General features: G+C 43.6%; 1 protein-coding gene across 1 annotated transcript in view; it reads right to left on the bottom strand.

The window, feature by feature from the left end:
• Vps53 (vacuolar protein sorting 53) overlaps positions 1-22748 on the bottom strand; it is a 363462-nt gene that overhangs the window by 230510 nt on the left and 110204 nt on the right. Inside the window, exons 5-6 of the mRNA XM_068378791.1 lie at positions 13660-13780; positions 886-1031 (exon numbers count right to left, since the gene is read on the bottom strand). Of these exons, the coding sequence (XP_068234892.1) occupies positions 886-1031; positions 13660-13780 (267 nt within the window). The remainder of the gene's footprint in view (positions 1-885; positions 1032-13659; positions 13781-22748) is intronic.

The raw sequence follows: 22748 nt of genomic DNA on the forward strand, positions 1-22748 counted from the left end.
AAAACAATTATTCAACAACCAAAATCACTTACATACATTAAAGAGCAGATCCACTAATAAAACTTTGTGATATTGCCATACATTACCTTTTTCCCTAGACATGTCCTAAGATACAGAATAATATAGATCACTTATCACGAAGATTGACGTTGACGTGTTCCAAAATTGTCGTTGTCTTGGAGTTTGAATGTTTAGTTTTGTTCAGAGTTAATATCCTATGAAGATGCCGGCCTTTCCACTGAGTACTTTTTATTGGAACTGTTCGTCGTGGCTGTGGTAACCTCCGAGGTAATTTACTTCTTACCTTTGACAGGTACATATTACGCACGCGTGAACTTAAGGCCTATTAGGCAATTACTAATTTAAGTCATTTAATTCATAAGTTTAACTTTATTATTCATTTTACTTATCATTAACACTAATAGTTACTATACTAAGTAGAATTAAGTTATTTACTTTTAATTTATTAAGAAAAATGGGTAAAGCTTCGAGTCAAGCTAACGACCAAATGGCTATTCCCCACAGTCGAACACAAATATCAATCCTTTCAGATTGAATTAATTAATTTAATGTCAACTGTATTCCTTATAAGGAAGCAGTTTTGCTTTCCATTTCTTTTGCAACTCTTACCTCTATAATTTATTTTTGGTTTCTAACAATAACTCATAAAACTTTTTAAAATTCATAAACTAAAAAGGGATAAAAGACCTTCGTGAAAAAACTATTCATAAAATTTTGAAGATCAAACTGGATATAAAAGTGACAACAAAAATTATCTAAAGATTCATCACAAAGTTCTAATATACATGATTCAAAATTTATTGGAATCTGAACTAATTTCCATTATCTTTACAATAAAAATTATAAGTAACCTAAACAATTTACTTGACTTTTGGATCCAACTCTGACACCACTAAGCAAGCTTCTGCTAATTCTTTTGTTGGTGCAAATCGTCGTGCATTTGGTCCATGGAAGGCACGATGGAAGTCTTCAAGAATCTGCTTTTCTAGCTCTCCTCTAATCTGATCAACCTGAAAAATTAAATACAAAAGGCAATAAATTTTCCTGATATTTCTGATATTGAAAAGAAATGTTAAGAAAGCAATGCTAACAAAAAGATATATAACATCTAAAATAACTAGTTAGTAAGAGAGAGAAGGATAAAACATATATGAATTAATGTGTACCTCAAAATTATTCTATGTACTTCAGTACCTAATCAACTCTTGCAGTTTTGGAAGGTCCACTAATACTATGAGGTACAATGCATATTTGGCTGGTGCAAAAAATGGTGGTGTCACAGAAGTTTTTTGTGAGCTTCGGAACGTACAAACTATAACAGATATGAACTTCTGGTTTGGAGCATTAAATTGAAAATGATTGAACTTCTTCATGATGCAAGCAGAATATCTTTTTCAATACAGTAGTTAAAAATATCAAAAAATGTGTGAACGTGAAATTTCCACAGAAAATCATATATATTCTTTTAAAATAATAATAAAAATATAAACAGTGTTTGAGGACTTTATTGTACAGTATATGGAAGTTGTGTAGAAATTTTTAATCTTTCATAATGATGAAATGATTTGATATACATGTCATATGGGAAAAGCTGTGACTGATTACAAAATGATAAATTTTTACGGAGTGCAACTATGATATTTTCCAACCTACTTAAATTTTTGTTTCAGAGTACCTAACTAAAAAAAAGATTAAGAGAAACTGATGAGCGTATAAGAAAGGTAAATAGATTTTCTATATAAACCATAAAAATACATGTATCAATGCATGTGTCTATGTCCATGTATATATGTATGTATATAATATACATGTTTATATATACTTATTTTCATATTATATATATATATATATATATATATATATATATATATATATATATATATATATATATATATATATATATGTTGTGTGTGTGTGTATAATGCATGTGTATATGTCATTTATTTTCATATACAGTATGTATGTGTATATATATATATATATATATATATATATATATATATATATATATATATATATATATATATATATATATATATATATATATATATATATATATATATGTATGTGTATATATATATATATATATATATATATATATATGTATATATATATATATATATATATATATATATATATATATATATGTGTGTATATATATATATATATATATATATATATATATATATATATATATATATATATATATATATATATATATATATATATATATATATATATCGTCGTCGGCGCCCACTCGTGTCCCAGTATTGGGTTCTGTCGTTAGCCATCAGCCTCCTATCTATGGGGTGGGTGCTTATGTCTGATGTGGCTGTTAAGTCCTAGTCTGTGGTGGAAGAGTCGCGGACAGTGTTCATAAGGGAGGGTAGGTGGTGGGCGGGTCTGTTCTAATCGCTCTCTCCTTCTTCTCCTCCTACCCTCCTCATTTTGTCTCCTCCTCTCCTCGAAGTCCACGGTGCCATGGTGTACTATACTCCTCCAGGTTTTCCTGTCCCTGGCTGTTTCTTCCCATGAGGAAGGATCGATGTCAGTTAGAGCCAGGGTGCGCTTTAGTTGATCTTTATAGCGCATTTTCTGGGCTCCTCGTGGTCTGGTGCCCTGGGTCAGTTCTCCGTAGAATATTTTCTTTGGGAGCCTAGATGGATCCATCCTATGCACGTGTCCTATCTAGCGGAGGCGGTGGTGGATGATGGTGGCCTCCATGCTGGTCAGCGAGGCACATTCTAAGACTTCAATGTTGGTGGAGTGGCTCTCCCAGAAGATCTGCCTCAGTTTCATTTGTTGGAAGCGTTCTAGGTTTTTAATATCGTTTCTATATAGCGTCCATGTTTCACATGCATACAGGAGCGTGGAGAGGACTACTGCCCTGAACACCATTATTTTGGTGGTCATTGTCAGTGCGTGGTAGTTAAATACACGGCAGCTGAGTTGGCCAAAGGCGGAGTGGACTGCCCTGATCCTGTTCTCCATGTCTTTTTGCTTGTGGGAGCTGATGTTAGGATGCTCCCTAGGTAGGAGAACTGGTCCACCTGTTCTAACGGTTGGTCATTCACAGTGGTATTGAAGTTTGGGAGCATCAGTCCTGGTGGATGTTGGACGAGGGTCTTGGTTTTATCTGTGTTGACTTGCATCCCAAAACGTTCATAGGCAGAGTTGTATGCATCAGCTAACGACTGCAGGTCCTCTGCCGTCTGACCTGGGGTGGCATTGTCGTCAGCATACTGCAGTTCTCGCACTGCACACAAGGTGGTCTTGGTTCTGGCGCGGAGTCTGGCGAGGTTGAAAGCGCCTCCATACATGCGTAAACGTTGGTCGACTGAGGGTGTGTCTGGGGGAATCTCGTTGAGCATTGCTGCGGTGTATAGCGAGAAACACGTTGGGGCTAGAACACAGCCCTGCTTCAGGCTGCCGTTGATGGGAATGGGTCTGAAAGAGAGTTCTGGTGGCAGACTCTCCCAACCATTCCGTCATGGAGGGCACGCACCAGCTTGACAAAATCAGGTGGGCAGCCATATCTTTTGAAGACAGCCCACATGGCAGGTCGAGGTACTTTGTCGAAGGCCTTTTCCAAATCCCAGAAGATGAACATTATGGGCTGTTGTTGTTCGAGGCTCTTCTCTTGTAGTTGTCGCGCACAGAAGATCATGTCTATGGTCCCGCGGGAAGGTCGAAAACCCCACTAGGACTCTGGCAGGACGTCTTCTGCGAGAATAAGGAGGCGGTCACGGAGAATCCGAGCAAAAATCTTACTCGCGATGCTTAGTAGTGATATTTCCCGGTAGTTGTTACAGTTCTCCCTGTCTCCCTTCTTGAAGATGGTAACGATGTTTACATCGCGGAAGTCACTGGGGAGGGTCTTGGTCTCCCATATTTTCAGTATAAGGAGCATCAAACAGTTCCTCAAACCGGGGCCACCGTGAGTGAGGAGCTCCAACGGGATGTTGTCTGGCCCTGGGGCTTTGCCGGGCTTCATGCTCTGCAGGGCCTTATTGAAGTCATGGATGGAGGGTGGTAGTGCCATCCAGTGACGGACGGGATGCTGCGGGGTCATTCGCAGGAGATCGTCTGGGGTGTCTGCTTGGTCATTGAGGAGGTTCTCAAAGTGAGACCTCCACCTGGCCAGGATGCCCTCGCTGTCGGTGATGGTCGTGGCCCCATCCGCGTCCTTCAGGCTGCCCACTGATGACCGTGTGGGATCGAATATTTCCTTTGTTGCTGCATAGAAGCTGCGCAGGTCACGTTGGTCAGCGAAACTCTGTATTTCTGCAGCTTTTCTTTGCCACCAGGTGTTCTGGGCTTCACGGATCCCTCTTTGGCAACCAGCTTCAGCCACCTTGTGAGCATATATATATATATTTATATATATATATATATATATATATATATATATATATATATATATATATATATATATATATATATATATGGAAAACCAACAGCAGCTATATATATATATATATATGTTATTTTCATTAGTAAAATAAATTTTTAAATATACTTACCCGATGATCGTGTAGCTGTCAACTCCGTTGCCCGACAGAAATCTACGGTCGGGATACGCCAGCGATCGCTATACAGGTGGGGGTGTACTCACCAGCGCCATCTGTGGTCAGGTACTCAAGTACTTCTTGTCAACAAGACCTCAATTTTCTCCTCGGTCCACTGGTTCTCTATGGGGAGGAAGGGCGGGTCCTTTAAATCATGATCATCGGGTAAGTATATTCAAAAATTTATTTTACTAATGAAAATAACATTTTTCAATATTAATCTTACCCGATGATCATGTAGCTGATTCACACCCAGGGTGGTGGGTGGAGACCAGTATACATGTTAACAAAGAAGCTAAGTATCCCGTATTTCATTTTTTATCAGTTATTCAAAATAACAATATTAAATAAATAAGTACCTGGTAAGGAAGTCGACTTGAACCATTACTCTGCCTTTAATAAGAACGTCTTCCTTACTGAGCGTAGCGGTCCTCTTAGGATGCTGAACGACTCTTAGGTGCTGAAGTATAAAGGGCTGCAACCCATACTAAAGGACCTCATCACAACCTCTAACCTAGGAGCTTCTCAAGAAAGAATTGACCACCCGCCAAATCAACCAGGATGCGGAAGGCTTCTTAGCCGACCGTACAACCCAAAAACAACAATAAAAGTATTCAAGAGAAAGGTTAAAAAGGTTATGGGATTATGGGAATATAGTGGCTGAGCCCTCACCTACTACTGCACTCGCTGCTACGAATGGTCCCAGGGTGTAGCAGTTCTCGTAAAGAGACTGGACATCTTTGAGATAGAATGATGCGAACACTGACTTGCTTCTCCAATAGGTTGCATCCATAGCACTCTGCAGAGAACGGTTCTGTTTGAAGGCCACTGAAGTAGCCACAGCTCTCACTTCATGTGTCCTTACCTTCAGCAAAGCAAGGTCTTCTTCCTTCATATGAGAATGAGCTTCTCTAATCAGAAGCCTGATGTAGTAAGAAACTGCGTTCTTAGACATTGGTAGCGAAGGCTTCTTAACAGCACACCATAAGGCTTCTGATTGTCCTCGTAAGGGTTTAGACCTTTTCAGATAGTACCTAAGAGCTCTGACTGGGCAAAGTACTCTCTCCAGCTCGTTACCCACCAAGTTGGACAGGCTAGGGATCTCGAACGATTTAGGCCAAGGACGTGAAGGAAGCTCGTTTTTAGCCAAAAAAACCGAGCTGCAAGGAACATGTAGCCGTTTCCGATGTGAAACCTATGTTCCTGCTGAAGGCGTGGATCTCACTTACTCTTTTAGCTGTTGCTAGGCAAACGAGGAAAAGAGTTTTTAATGTGAGGTCCTTGAAAGAGGCTGATTGGAGCGGTTCAAATCTAGATGACATCAGGAACCTTAGGACCACGTCTAGATTCCAGCCTGGAGTGGATAACCGACGTACCTTAGAGGTCTCAAAAGACCTAAGGATGTCCTGTAGATCTTTGTTGGCGGAAAGATCCAAGCCTCTGTGGCGGAAAACCGCTGCCAACATACTTCTGTAACCCTTGATCGTAGGAGCTGATAGGGATCTAACGTTCCTTAGATGTAACAGGAAGTCAGCAATCTGGGTTACAGTGGTACTGGTTGAGGAAACTGCATTGGCCTTGCACCAGCTTCGGAAGACTTCCCATTTAGATTGGTAGACTCTGAGAGTGGATGTCCTCCTTGCTCTGGCAATCGCTCTGGCTGCCTCCTTCGAAAAACCTCTAGCTCTTGAGAGTCTTTCGATAGTCTGAAGGCAGTCAGACGAAGAGCGTGGAGGCTTGGGTGTACCTTCTTTACGTGAGGTTGACGCAGAAGGTCCACTCTTAGAGGGAGAGTCCTGGGAACGTCGACCAGCCATTGCAGTACCTCTGTGAACCATTCTCTCGCGGGCCAGAGGGGAGCAACCAACGTCAGCCGTGTCCCTTTGTGAGAGGCGAATTTCTGCAGTACCCTGTTGACAATCTTGAACGGCGGGAATGCATACAGGTCGAGATGGGACCAATCCAGCAGAAAGGCATCCACGTGAACTGCTGCCGGGTCTGGAATCGGAGAACAATACAATGGGAGCCTCTTGGTCATCGAGGTAGCGAACAGATCTATGGTTGGCTGACCCCACAGGGCCCAAAGTCTGCTGCAAACATTCTTGTGAAGGGTCCACTCTGTGGGGATGACCTGACCCTTCCGGCTGAGGCGATCTGCCATGACATTCATATTGCCCTGAATGAACCTCGTTACCAGCGTGAGCCTTCGATCTTTTGACCAAATGAGGAGGTCCCTTGCGATCTCGAACAACTTCCTTGAATGAGTCCCCCACTGCTTGGAGATGTAAGCCAAGGCTGTGGTGTTGTCGGAGTTCACCTCCACCACCTTGTTTAGCTAGAGGGACTTGAAGTTCATTAAGGCCAGATGAACCGCCAACAACTCCTTGCAATTGATGTGAAGTGTCCTTTGCTCCTGATTCCATGTTCCCGAGCATTCCTGTCCGTCCAATGTCGCACCCCAGCCCGAGTCTGATGCGTCCGAGAAGAGACGGTGGTCGGGGGTCTGAACAGCCAACGAAAGACCTTCCTTGAGAAGAATGCTGTTCTTCCACCACGTTAGAGTAGACCTCATCTCTTTGGAAACAGGAATTGAGACCGTCTCTAGCGTCATGTCCTTGATCCAGTGAGCAGCCAGATGATACTGAAGGGGGCGGAGGTGGAGTCTCCCTAACTCGATGAACAGGGCCAGCGATGAAAGTGTCCCTGTTAGACTCATCCACTGCCTTACTGAGCATCGGTTCCTTCTCAGCATGCTCAGGATGCACTCTAGGGCTTGGTTGATCCTTGGGGCCGACGGAAAAGCCCGAAAAGCTCGACTCTGAATCTCCATACCCAGGTAAACAATGGTCTGGGATGGGACGAGCTGGGACTTCTCTAAATTGACCAGGAGGCCCAGTTCCTTGGTCAGATCCATAGTCCATCTGAGATTCTCCAGACAGCGACGACTTGTGGGAGCTCTTAAAAGCCAGTCGTCTAAATAGAGGGAGGCTCTGATGTCTGCCAAGTGAAGGAATTTCGCAATATTCCTCATCAGTCGCGTAAACACAAGAGGTGCCGTGCTTAGGCCAAAGCACAGGGCTTGGAACTGGTACACAACCTTTCCAAAGACGAATCTCAGGAAAGGTTGGGAGTCTGGATGGATGGGGACGTGAAAGTATGCGTCTTTCAGGTCTAACGAGACCATCCAGTCCTCCTGCCTGACCGCTGCTAGGACCGACTTCGTCGTCTCCATCGTGAACGTCTGCTTGGTGACATAAGCATTGAGCGCACTGACGTCCAGCACCGGTCTCCAACCTCCTGTCTTCTTGGCTACCAGGAAGAGACGGTTGTAAAAGCCCGGGGATTGATGGTCCCGGACTATGACCACTGCCTCCTTTTGTAGCAAGAGCGACACCTCTTGTTGCAACGCTAGCCTCTTGTCCTTCTCCTTGTAGTTGGGAGAGAGGTTGATGGGAGATGTAGTTAGAGGGGGATTGAGGCAGAACGGAATTCTGTATCCCTCCCTCAGCCACTTCACAGACTGAGCGTCTGCACCTCTGCTCTCCCAAGCTTGCCAGAAGGTCTTGAGTCTGGCTCCTACAGCTGTCTGGAGAGGAAGGCAGTCAAAACTTGCCTCTTGTGGACTTGGAACCCTTCTTGGACTTGCCACGGTGACTGTCTGCACGGGTACCTCCTCTGCTGGAGGTTCTGCCACGAAAGGGCGGGATGAACCTGGAAGCAGGTGTATCAACTGCTAAGGGGCGGTAGGGTCTAGGCACGGAAGGTAAGGTTTTAGCCTTACGTGCAGAAGAAGCCATGAGGTCATGCGTATCCTTCTGGATAAGAGAGGCAGCCATCCCCTTAATTAACTCCTCCGGAAACAGACACTTGGAAAGAGGAGCAAACAGCAACTCTGACTTCTGGCAAGGGGTGATACCAGCAGATAAGAAGGAGCACAGATGTTCTCTTTTCTTGAGGACCCCTGATACATAAGAAGCCGCAAGCTCGCCAGACCCATCCCGTATTGCCTTGTCCATGCTGGACATGATCAGCATGGCCGAGTCCTTGTCAGAAGGGGCAGTCTTCCTGCTTAAGGCTCCCAGACACCAATCGAGGAAGTTGAATATCTCGAAGGCACGAAAGACTCCCTTCAACATGTGATCAAGATCTGAAAAGGACCAGCAGATCTTCGAACGTCTCATAGCCAACCTGCGGGGAGAGTCAACCAGACTTGAGAAGTCGGCCTGGGCAGAGGCAGGAACCCCCAAGCCATGTTCCTCTCCCGTGGCATACCAGACGCTCGACTTAGAAGCCAGCTTGGGAGGAGGAAACACAAAAGAGGTCCTTCCCAGTTGCTTCTTGGACTGCAACCAATCCCCCATAACCCTCAAAGCTCTCCTTGATGATCTGGCGAGAACAAGCTTGGTGAAGGCAGGCGCAGTAGACTGCATGCCCAGAGCAAACTCGGAGGGAGGAGAACGAGGGGTTGCAGACACAAAGTGTTCAGGGTACAACTCTCTGAACAAAGCAAGGACTTTGCGAAAGTCTAAGGAGGGTGGCGAAGACTTGTGTCCTTCAACATCAGAGTGAGGATCATCTAGATGAGCAGCTTCATCCTCAGAAACCTCCTCACCCGACAGTTGAGTTGTAAGTGGCAAAGGCAGAGCAGCAAGCTGAACGGCTGAATCCTGCAGAACGGGTGCATGCGTACCTGCGGATCCATCATCATGCCTCTGCTGGACAGACTGTGAGCTGGCAACAACAAAAGCAGAGGGCCGGTGTGTGGGAGGGTCTGCGGTGGGCTGAGGAGCATGCGGTGTGGTATGCAGAGCATGCTGTAAGGCATGCGGCTCATGCTGCATGGCATGCGGCTCATGCTGCATGGGATGCGGCTCATGCTGCATGGTATGCGGCTCATGCTGCATGGTATGCGGCTCATGCTGCATGGGATGAGGCTCATGCTGCATGGTATGAGGCTCATGCTGCATGGTATGCGGCTCATGCTGCATGGTATGCGGAGCATGCTGTAAGGTCTGCAGAGCATGCTGCATGGGCTGAGGAGAATGCCGCATAGTGCTGGAACCCGGCAACTTTCGATGCGGCAGCTCACGCATGTAAGCAGAAGGTGCAGCAAGAACATGCGTCTGGCAGTGAGGACTGCGCAACGGTGGAGGAGCTCTCACAGGAGGAGGGGTGTTAACCTTCTCTGCATGATACTCCTGCATAAAAGCCGCAAGCTGAGACTGCATAGTCTGCAGCATGGACCACTTAGGGTCTACTGTGGTTGGAGCAGAGGCCTGTTGAGGGACCACTCTACCTCTCTTGGGAGGTGTGCAGTCATCAGATGACTGCGGCGAGTCCGAACTGACCCAGTGGCTACACCTGGGCCGTTGGACTAGCTCGGAAGGGACCTTACGTTTGAGCGGTCGTGAGACCTTGGTCCACCGTTTCCTCCTGGAAACCTCTTCCACAGACGAGGAATGTAAGGGCTCATTCGTCTGGGAGTGGAAGGGACGATCCTTAGCAGATACGTCCGCAACCACTGAGGATACATCTGTGCGCCGATCAAGGCCTGCCGAACCCTTTGGTCCTTCGACATTGCTTCTCCCCTGGGCTTGGGAGCTTGCAAGAGGTCCCGGACTGGGAGGACGACTGGCACGCACAGATGTATCCTCATGCGCAACACTGACACTGACACTATGCACAGCACTAGCACTAACACTTCCCACTGCACTCTTCGCTTTCAGCTCTCTGACATCTGCCAAGAGCTGATTGCGGTCACTAACCAACGACTCCACCTTATCACCGAGAGCCTGAATGGCACGCAACATATCAGCCATTACAGGCTGAGCACTCGTAGCAGGTTCGGGGGTCACCACCACAGGGGAAGGAAAAGGTTGAGGGGCATGGGGAGAGGAAATATCCAAAGAGCGAGAAGAACTCCTCCTATCTCTCTCCTTCTCTAACCTACGTGTATATCTGAGGAATTCATTAAAATCGAATTCCGAAAGCCCAGCACATTCCCCACATCGATCTTCCAATTGACAGGATTTTCCCCTACAATTGGAACATACGGTGTGAGGATCAACAGAGGCCTTCGGAAGACGCCTATTACAAGTCCTAACACTACATCGCCTGTATTTAGGAACTTGGGAATGGTCAGACATCTTGAATTTCAGAAGTAGTCAAGAGGGAATTCCAAAGTAAAGCAAAGATCGTTAACCAATGAATCAAATTAATTCCAAAAGCTTGCTAAGCTAAGGATAAAGCTTCCTGTACAGCGAAGGCTAAATTTCAGAGCAAATACTTCACCAAACCGTGAACAGAAGACTCCAAAATCAACAGCGTATCCATGTAGGTCTTGCCGGCGGCACGACAGAGGAAAAATTGAGGTCTTGTTGACAAGACGTACTTGAGTACCTGACCACAGATGGCGCTGGTGAGTACACCCCCACCTGTATAGCGATCGCTGGCGTATCCCGACCGTAGATTTCTGTCGGGCAACGGAGTTGACAGCTACATGATCATCGGGTAAGATTAATATTGAAAAAAAAAATATATATATATATATATATATATATATATATATATATATATATATATATATATATATATATATATACACAGTGATACCTCGGTAGTCGAACAAATCGGTATTCGACTAAAAAATTCAAGTAATTTTTGCTGCAGTGTTCGAACAAAAAATCGGAACTCGAACACAGCCGAACGCGTGGCCGAGTGAGATGAGCGGCCATCTCGGCTACTCTCGCCTGGTCGGGTAGCATCATTTCAAGAGAGATCATCGGTCCGACAATACGTGTTGAGAATTTATTGTGATTTAGTGCGTTTTATTGCCTTTTTTTGCCGATAATAATAAGAGGAAAACAGCGAGAACAACCATCCAGTTGAAGAAGGAAATTATTGCGAGATACGAGAGTGGTGTAGGAGTGTCTGACCTAGCCTTACAGGATGGCATGGCGAAGTCGACCATTTTGACCTTATTGAAAAACAAGGAAGTGATAAAGAAAGCTAATGTTGCACAGGGAGTGACAGCAAATAGTAAGCAAAGGCTACAAGTAATTGAGGAAATGGAAAAGTTGCTCCTTATATTTACTAAAGAAAAGCAGTTGGCCGGGGAAAGTATAAGTGAAGCTTTCATTTGCGAGAAAGCTCTTCATATTTATGAAGAATTGGTGAAGAAAAGTGTCAGTACTGGTGAAAATGATTCGTCATTTACTTTTAAAGAAGCAGGGGCTGGTTTGAGAAATTCCAGAACAGAACTGGTATTCACCGTGAGACTAGGCATGGGGAGGCAGCCAGTTTGGACCGGGCAGTGAACATCTTTAATGATAATGTTATGTCTCACTTTAGAAGAATAGTGCAGAAGAGAAAGAAGCAGCTGACAATTGACATGTTTTTCATAAAAGAAAAGAGAGCTGCTACATCCCAGCCTGATTCCCCTCCAAAGAAGAGAGACAGAAGAGAAAGAACCCATAAAGGAGATTTATCCAACCTTTTACTGGAGAGAAAAAACTCCTGAAGGGGAACTACCTAGCCACTTCATGGAAGGGGACTCTCCTTCCAAGCAGTAACCTCCCCCTTCCACTAAAAATACTAAGAAAACAGGCAGAAAACTCCAAGCAACCGTCAAAGATGGCGTCTGCAAAAGGGAAATGGGTCAGCAGGAACCATGTTAGTTGTAGCATATTGATATCGGGAGTTGTAACGGCTCTCTCGCTCTCTCCCACATATCCTACCCTATCCCTTATCCTCTGAGACAAGGATAACTCTATTCGGGGAAGGATAACCATGTCTTGCTATTAACACGTCCCTGATTTATACTCAATATCTCTTGGGATATTCGCTCCAGAGGTTAGAACTCTGTGATACCTCAAAGATAAAATTCTCTGGTATATTACTTGGAGAAATATCAAAATAGAAAGTTGCCATTGAGGAACTTCAATCAGGACAACATGGCTTGAGCCTAAAGAAACATATATATCATCATTTCCTCCTACACCTATTGGCGCAAAAGGCCTCTGTTAGATTTCACCAGTTTTCTCTATCTTGAGCTTTTAAATCAATACTTTTCCATTCATCATCTTCTACTTCACGATTCAGTCCTCAGCCATGTCAGCCTGGTTCTGGATTAAACTGAAAGATTTGTGCTTGTCCGTAAGTATTTGATTCTATAATGAGCTGTATATTATCAGAACCCTTACCATATGGTACATAGGAACTGTTAGGCTAAACATTATGGTAAGCTAACCTAAGGTTTGGATCAGGACAGGTTAGGCTAGGACCACTGACACTTCCAGATGGAGCATTAGCCTTCTAAGATTGGATAAATGAAGATGAAAATTTCCATAATGAAAAAAAGGTGGGATTTTAAACTATCAACTTCTCTAGGAACCTTGGACAGTTCACTACTATCCTAAACGTTAACTTCCATTGCTACCCAAATCCAGTAGACAAGACTCCTCTGGAATATCCCCTAATTTGAAATCATCTTTTCTTTTACATTTAAAGTACCTATCACAAACCCTCTTGCTGCTGCTTTCAACAGGTAAAGCAAATGGAGGGAGGGTACTTTTCCTCAAACAACAACCTACCTAAACATTTACCACACAAAACCCATCTTAAAATCAGTAGAAGACATTCCTGCATATGAGATAAAGAACACTTGAAAATAAAGTATACAGGACACACAAAAATGAAAATCAGTTGGAGCAAATGATATACTGTACTCTGTCGACAATAACATAGTGATGAAAATAGTGAAAATGTACCCATGCCAGGTTAGCTATCATACAACACCACATATGCTAAAATAATATTCTGTGGGGAAGAGAGGCAATTGGAGTGAGGGAGAATGGGGATTTTAATTTCTTACATATATGCGTGGACACGAAAATGCTTTGAGGGGAAAGCCATTTGAACCAGAGGTGCGCTTCTTTGAAATCATAGGAAATATAGTTTGTTTTCTATGCTGATACAACACAAATATCCAACTGCAATAATTTCCAAATATTTTCTTTCAGTTTCAATATCATAACAAACTAATTCTTTAAATACCACAATTTTTTATTACCTGCCTGGCCAAGTCTGCTACCTGAGGGATATGTCTATATCGGTTTAAATGTTCCAACACATTCATTACGCCTTGAAGAAGAGTTGCTATTTCCCCATATTCACGGCGTACTTTTAGAGCCCTGTAAAAATCAATAAGTTCTATATGCAATAAAGCATACGCATGCACACATTTCAATAAAGTTGATGACAAAAATCAAAACAAGAGTTTGAAACTACTTTAAAACAAAGAAAAATATGACTGAGTACATTACTACTGTACAACTTTCCAGATTTGTTTTCCTTTTTGGGAGAAAGTATCTACAACCCGATGTAAATCCAAAGACTAATGCAATCATCTTGAAAGGCATTGCCAAAGATTTTAAAGACAAACTGTAAAACATCATCAGGAGGGCTCCTTAAATGAGTTATAAAACCATAAACTATATAAATAATTAAACTGGAAAACCCCAAAGGGATTATTTGAATTTTACAACTTATGGAAACATAAAGGTATAAAAAACCACTTGAAGCCTTGAGGAAGGCCCAATTCTAGTAATGGTAGTTTTATGTAATATAATTCTAGTAGTGGTACTTTTCCATTACGTAAATAAAATACAATTTACATGATTTAAAATAAGCATTGTTATGTTTCCTAAGAAGCTTATAAATAATAACCACCTAAAGAACTTTGCAGAAGTTATACAGTACACAAGAAATAAAAGGGAAAGCATATGATAAGAGGGTGATCACAGAATAAAGACCATTGATTTAAGAAATAATAGAAATAGTATTATTATTATCATCATCATCATCTCCTCCCACACCCATAGCTTTTTATATTTACATTACATTGTGAATAATACAATAGTGAGCTTTACACTCACAGACTAAGATCAATCAATACACATAAAAGACTGAAGCTAAACATATAAAAAGGATTAAACTAGCATGTGAAAAAAAAGTATTTCTTCCAAGTGCTAATCTTATTTACTATTTGCATCTCAAATTTTCATAATAATGACCTTTACACTATTTCTAATGGGTCCAAGTTGAGCTCCTAAGAAAACAAAGAAGTGTATTTTGTAATAATCAAATCAACTTAAATGGTTAGGATAATTTCCAAAAATGCAGTATAATACAACTGAGATCAAACTTATTCTATAGACCAATTTTGGGGAAATTTGGACACTAGGGGTTTAGCGTAATGTATGCAGCATTTTGTCATATAGCTCCATCATACTGTGTTTACATGGTAGGAATATTTTTTGTTGTAACTCAACCATTTAAATGTTGAAAGAGTTGTGGAGTAAAATTCTTAATGCATGCTTGAATGATTTTTCAGTAACAATGACAGGTCACTATTATTCAATTTACTTAGGTGTCATGAAAAGACCCATTAACTTAGGTTGATCAGAATGTCAAGGTATGGCTTATTCTATTTTACAATATTTCTATATTCTAAAGAGTTCAGAGAATGGACAGCTATTATGTAAAGATTTTCATTTACTTTGTGTTTTGTGCAGGTGTTTTTCTGCTGGTTTTAAGATTAGTTTTGCGCCACATTTTCAGTGGATAAATTATTCTAGAAGATCTCAAGTCCTACCATACACATTCACATTCTTGTCTAGATGTCAAGGGAATTGTTAGTAAACCCAATGTTCAAAGCACCTTGTGCTTTGAAAAATTTGATCATTATCTGAACATTTATCATTTAAAGAATATCTAAATCATCCTGAATTGGGATATCTTACTAGAGAGAAAAAAAAAACAACTTGACACTATGTTGATGAAGCCGCAACTGTTCCCAAAAATCATATTCATTAATAATTGACTGTAACCTTAACAATATAAGAAAACATATTTGTAATTACTCTCAAAAGCAGATCCTGGCAAGCAGGAGCCTTTAGCTATACTTAAAGGCTCATAAGAAGAGTGCTTACAGTAGTAATCACTAAATAAATAATAGAAAAATAACACAATGATAATATTAGAATAAAGAATCACAAAACTTCTAGAGCTAGACACTACAAAAGTTGTCATATTACCCAACCAAGTTGTATCATTGTGCAAAGTCAACAAAAGTAGTCATATCAGGCAATCAAGTCATATTATGATGCAGCCTCTTAATCGCTGGTTCCAAAATTGTTTGTGGAATGTTGATTAGATGTGTGCTTGGAAGCATAAATTACAGTACACTATATGCTTCATTATCAATCATTGCTTCTAACCCAGTAAAAGTTAATCCTTTGCCTTTGGTTCAAAAAAAGGAGTGATATTTGATCTGAGAGCTCCTCTACTGTTCTCCTATCTTGAACATACATGAGTGATAACTCATTTCAAAGTCTGGCCCTTTGGAGGTACTAGCACATATTGAAATACTTATTTAACACTTTATGATCAGAACTCATATGGAATAGACTGAATGTATCATGAAGCACCCTTTATTCACCTATTCAAAAAATGTTACAGATGCACTGAAAATCTGTGTGCCTATTAGAGGTGTAATGACATGCCATGTTAATAGTCACTACACAAATAGGTTGCTCATTTGTGTTTGGTCCATAAATGGAAGAAAGGATACATTGATCCGTCTCCCGCACCGTTCATGTCTAAGACACTAATTACTTATGTCTTTGCAACAGAAGAAAAAGGACCAAATTAAGATGTCAAAGCTTGTTATGAAGGGTTTGATTCCACCCTGTAATGCACAGAGAAACATAATCTAATTTCAAATAAACTTAGTTTTCATAAATTAATTAAAACTATTGTTGTATAATTTAGATGGATGATTTACATATCATTATGTTCCATGGATCGCAATTTATTTTAAGACCCCAAAATTAAGATTTATAAATAAAAGGGATACAAGAGAAATAGGGGAGTCATTCAAGGAAGAACATGGAGTTTTTATGATAAAACAAAGTTTTATGAATACTTACCTGGTAGTTATATATACACAGCTAATAATCTCTATTTCGGCATAATTTTTCTAAACGCGGCAACCGCCTTGTGGTGGTTGGGTGGTTACACCCATTAAAGGGTGGTAGGAGGAATCATTCCCGTTTTCTGTTCTTCAGTTCATCTATGCCCGACCTGTCTCCTGAGGGGAGGTGGGTGGGCCTTCGAATGTATATATAACTTCCAGGTAAGTATTCATAAAACTTTGTTTTATCATAAAAACTCCATTTTTATGAATAGAACTTACCTGGCAGTGATTAACACACTTGGAGGAGGGTGATAGACAGTAAACATCGTTGGGGAAACAACCAAAAAAGTTGTAGGATAAAAAACACCTTGATTCCTTACCTGCTAAGGTAGCTGACTTCAAAGGTTCCTGCCTCTTGAGTCACTTTCCCTTAGGAGTGTCAGCCAGGATGTGACCTGCAGTGCTGAAAACACTCAATCGAGTCTGTCAACGGGGTGAGACCAACAATCTGACTAGACTTCAGGACTACCTATTGCCCAATATAAAAACTGCAACCTTACCAAAACCAACCACCTAACCTTTGCAAAGTAGATAAAAATTATCTAACTAGACTGAGGTGACTACACAAGTCGAAGTCCTCAGACAACCAATAAAATCATCAACCTACCTACAAGTATACAAAACTAAGGTTGAGGGGAGGTAGTAACTCCTTTGCCTAATACAGAAGCCATAGCTACGTATGGGCCCAAGGTATAGCATTTCTCATAATCCACTCTCACCTCTCTGAGGTAATGAGAGGCGAACACAGAGTTGCTTCTCCAGAATGTCGCATCCATAATTTGTCTGACCGACATGTTCTTGCGGTAAGCAAGCGAGGTCGCAATGGCTCTCACTTCGTGAGCCTGCACTTTTAAAAGTCCGAAGTGTTCCTCCTCACACAAGAGATGCGCTTCTCTTATAACTTCCCTCAGGAAAAAAGACAAAGCATTCTTGGAAAGGAGCTTTTGAGGATCTTTCACAGAACACCACAAGGAGCTAGAAGAGCCTCTCACATTTTTTGTGCGAGACAAGTAGGCCTTGAGGGCTCATAATGGACAGAGGAGCCTCTCTTGCTCTTGACCCACTAGGTTAGTCAAGTTAGGAACCTCAAAGGTCCTTGGCCAGGGCTTTGAAGGATTCTCGTTCTTAGCGAGGAAGTCTAATCTTAAAGCACAAACTGCCCCATTCAGATTGAAGCCTACCTGCTTTTCAATTGCATGGACTTCACTGACTCTTTTTAGCTGTTGCTAAGGCCAAAAGGAAGAGGGTTTTCTTCGTAACCTCCCCAAGGGGAGCCTGTGAGATGGGCTCAAATCTCTTGGTGCACAGAAATTTAAGAACCACATCAAGGTTCCAAGAAGGGGGCTTTAACTGGACCTGCTTGGTTATCTCAAAAGACTTCAAGAGGTCATGTAAGTCCTTATCGTGAGACAAGTCCAATCCTCTATGCCGACAGACTGAGGCGAGCATACTTTTGTACCCCTTGATAGTGGACACAGCCAGCTTAGCGTCCTGCCTGAGGAACAACAAGAAATCAGCAATCTGGCTCACAGAGGTAGTGGATGAGGAAATCTTGTGCTTCCTACACCAAGCCCTAAAAGTCTCCCACTTGGACTGATAGACCCTCTGTGAAGAGACCCTCCTCGCTCTGGCGATAGCTTTCGCAGCTTGCGCTGAAAATCCTCTCGATCTGACAAGCTTCTCGATAGTCTGAAGGCAGTCAGATTGAGAGCGAGGGGGTTTTGATGATACCTCTCGAAGTGGGGTTGTCTGAGCAGCTTTGGACTTGCAGGGAGGCTTCTTGGAAAGTCCATCAACAAGTCCACCACCTCCGTGAACCATTCCCTCATCGGCCAGAAAGGAGCTATCAGGATCATTCGTCCCGAATCGAGGAGAGAGAATTTCCTGACTACCAGATTGATGATCTTGAACGGGGGAAAGGCATATGTGTCCATCCCCGTCCAATCCATCAAAAAGGCGTCCACTGCTATTGCCTCCTTGTCCGGAACCAGGGAGCAATAGTTGGGGATCCTCTTGGATAAGTTGGAGGCGAAAAGATCGATGAGGGGTCTCCCCCACAGCCTCCAGAGACTCTGACAGATCTGTTGGTTGAGGGTCCATTCTGTGGGAAGGACCTGCCCTTTCCTGCTGAGCATGTCCGCCCTTACATTTCTCTGTCCCTGAACAAACCTTGTCAGCAGACCTATCTTGTTCTCCTTCGCCCAAAGAAGGAGCTCCCTTGCTGTCTCGAACAGAGACAGAGAGTGAGTCCTCCCTTGCTTTTTGATATAAGCAAGAGCTGTGGTGTTGTCTGAATTGACCTCCACAATCTTCCCAATCTTTAGCCCCAGAAAAATGCCCATCAGCTCCTTGTTGTTGATGTGCCATTCCAGCTGATTTCCTTCCCAATAGCCTGAGACCTCCTTGCTTCCTAGTGTTGCCCGGGTTCTTCTTGTGTAAGGAGATCCCTTCCCCTAACAAGGCTGGATCCAGCCACCACTTCAGAAGATTCTTGACTTCTATTGGAATGGGGAAGGAAAAGGAGTCTTCCTGCGTCTTTCTGTTCCACGTTTTCGAAAGAAAGTGCTGTAGAGGCCTTAGATGGAGTCTCCCCAGAGAGACAAACTGTTCGAGGGAGGATAGAGTTCCCAGCAAACTCATCCACTCCTTCGCTGAGCACCTCTTCTTGTCTAGGAAAGTTCTGACTTTTTCGAGACACTTGGTCTGTCTTTCCAGTGAGGGAGAAGCCCAAAAAAGAACTGAATTTAGAACTATCCCCAAATAGAGAATAGCCTGATTCGGCTTGATCTGAGACTTCTCCCTGTTGATGACCAGGCCTAGATCTTGAGCCATCATAAAAGTCTTCCGTAAATCCTCCAGACATTTCTCCCTCGATCATGAACGAATCAGCCAATCGTCCAGATAGAAGGATATCCTTATCCCCTCTTGATGCAGCCACCCTGACACATTCGCCATTATTCTGTTGAAGACTTGAGGAGCCGTGCTGAGACCGAAGCAAAGAGCTCTGAATTGGAAGAACTTGCCCTGCATTACAAATCTCAGGTACTTCCTTGAAGTCGGATGGATGGGGACATGGAAATACGCGTCCTGCAAGTCGAGGGACACCATCCAGTCCCCTGGACGTACTGAAGCCAGCACCGACTGAGTCGTCTCCATGGAGAACTTTGTCTTCTCCACAAAGACGTTGAAAGAGCTGACATCCAGGACGGGTCTCCATCCGCCCGAGTTCTTGGGGACTAGAAACAGGCGATTGTAAAAGCCTGGGGAAGATAGATCCCGAACCGGTTCTATCGCTCCCTCGTCTAGCATTTGGTCGACTAGGTCTATTAGGGCCTTCTGTTTCCCCGGATCTGTGTACCGGGCTACTAAGGCCAGCGGAGCATCTGCGAGAGGAGGTTTCTTCAGAAAGGGGATCTTGTATCCTTCCTTGATGACTGAGAGGGACCAGGTGTCTGCCCCTCTTCTCTTCCAAGACTGCCAAAAACCTGACAGTCTTGCGCCTACTGTCTGGAGGAGACGAACTTTATTTTCTGGAGCGAGGTCTGAACGAACCCCTGGTAGATCTTGGTCCTGACTCTTGCCTTCTTCCTCTAAAATCTGGTCTTGAAGAAGTAGTCCTGCCCCGAAAGGGCTGCTGGAATTTCTTTTCCTCTCGTTTCGAAGAAGGAGTGGCTGCCAAGGGCTTACGAGCAGAACGAGATAAAAGGTCTTGGGTGGCTTTTTGGGCCAGCGAAAGCATAATGTCTCTAACCAGGGACTCGGGAAAAAGATGTTGAGACAGGGGGGCGTAAAGAAGCTCAGACTTCTGTGCAATGGTCACAGACCTTGAAGTAAAAGAGCAAAGCAAGGCTCTCTCCTTTAGGATCCCAGCTGAGAACAGCGCAGCCAACTCATTCGCCCCATCTCTGAGGGCCTTGTCCATACAGGACATAATACTGGTAAGGTCCCTAGTTCCTTCCATCTGGTCAGTTTTTGTTGCCAGAGTCCCTAGCGACCAGTCTAGAAAACTAAAAACCTCAAAGGCTCTAAAAATACCTTTGACGAGATGATCCAGCTCCGACATCGACCACATGACCTTGGCTGAGTTGAGAGCATGCCTTCTAGCCAAGTCCACTAAGCCAGAGAAGTCACCCTTGGAGGAGGAAGGCACTCCCAGACCCAAAGGTTCCCCAGTTTCATACCACATACCCGCTTTTGAAGCAAGACGAGCTGGTGGAAACGAGAAGGAAGTCTTAACTGCTTGTCTCCGCTCCTTCATCCAGTCATCAATCTTCGCAAGAGCCTTCTTTGCGGAAATCGACAGTTTCATCTTGATGAAGGCCGACTGTTTCTTGGCCTTCTTTCTGTTAAATTGGGATTGAGGAGATTGAGGGGCAGCAGGTTGGAATTCCTCTCCAAAAAGTTCAAGAAGGGAGCGAGAGAGAACTTTGTAATCTCCAGCAGCGTCAGCAGGTTTATCATCGTCATCAGAAACCTCCTCGAGGTCCTGATCCACATCTGCAACATCCTTCGAACGTAAAGAAGGTTCCTTAGAATCCGACAATGGCAAATCAAAGGAATCGTCCTGCAAAAGATGGGTTGCATCCTGGAGACCAGCGCTAGAAGAGTCCTTGGAACGAGAGGCAGTATTGTCCCGAAGAGGCCGGCTGGTATCGCCCTGGCGCCGAGAACGAGAGGCAGTATCGTTCTGGTGCCGAGAGCGAGAGGCGGTATCGTCCTGGCGTCGTGAACGAGAGGCAGTATCGTCATGGCGTCGTGAACGAGAGGCGGTATCGTCGTGGCGAAGTGAACGAGAGGAGGTATCGTGCTGGTATCGTGAACGGGAGGCGGTATCATCCTGGCATCGAGAACGAGAGGCAGTATCATCCTGGCATCGAGAACGAGAAGCAGTATCGTCCTGGTATCGAGAAGAAGTATCTCCTTGTGAAAGCGCACATTCCTCATCCTGGCGCAGAGAGGGAGAAGTTTTCTTAAGAGAAGAACTCCGTTCTCTCTTAGAAGCAGACTTCTTAATAGGTAACAAGTCGTCTTTACGTCTATCAGACTGGGCGTGAGGGCGGCTAAATGCTTGCACTAACGTAAAAAGTTATTCCTGCATGACAGACATAAAGGATTTAGCAACATCAGCTGGGTCTTGCGGCCCCAAAGGGGAGGGTTGACGAATAACACTCGTAGAAGGGGGAAGATCTTCGGCAGTAAAATCCTGACTTGCAGGCTTGGGCTTCGCCCTTTTTAAAGGCACGGAGTCGAAATCATCCTCCGACGGACAATGTTCATAACTGCTAGAACCGGGAGAGAAAGAACGAGACAGTTCGTCGCGGTTCTATCTCCTCTTAGTAGGTCTTGATGCTTCAAACTTTCATTTACGTCTGGGCGAATTCGGAGAAGAAATTAACACATCCGACACGTCTTTTCCGTGACGGTCAAGAACAGCCTGGGAATCGGCAACAGGGCTGTTTGAGGCGATGGCTGACCGAGGGTACGTACCTCTCACCCCCTTTCGGTTGTCGACGTACCTTCTCCCTTGGTCCTGGGAGCTTGGTAGAGGTCTAGGCCTAGGGTAATGACAGGTTCGGTCAGTCGCCACCTCCACTACACTAACACAAGCACTTTCACTATCCTTACCTTTAAAGGCCTCCAGTTGTTCTTTAATGGCCTTCAACTCGGCAGCCAAACTAGCGTACCGAGGGTCATCCGCAGATACGGATCCTGTAGGAAGTGCAGGAGTTACTAACTCAAGGGAAGGGTCAACTTCCAAAGAGGAATCAATTATAGGTTCGAAAGATAAATCGACACTAAGTTCGTCTTCCTTACCACTAACAGACTTAGACTTAGATCTAGAAGCTCTCCTAACTCTATCGAGCTCTAGTTTACGCACATAGTGCTTCATAATCAACCAATCCTTTTCATCCAAAACTTTACATTCCGCGCACCTATTATTAAGGGCACAAACAAAACCCCTACAATTCAAACACTCGGTGTGAGGGTCTACCGCCATTTTCGGTAGTCTCACCTTACATTCCTCATTCGCACAGACACGATAGTGACTTTTTTCACTCATAATGAAAACAGCAAAAAAGCTAAGAAATAACAAAAACACGATTGCCAAATCCCCAAATCAG

Source organism: Palaemon carinicauda, chromosome 8 (genome assembly GCF_036898095.1).
Source record: "Palaemon carinicauda isolate YSFRI2023 chromosome 8, ASM3689809v2, whole genome shotgun sequence".
NCBI classification, from domain to species: domain Eukaryota; kingdom Metazoa; phylum Arthropoda; class Malacostraca; order Decapoda; family Palaemonidae; genus Palaemon; species Palaemon carinicauda.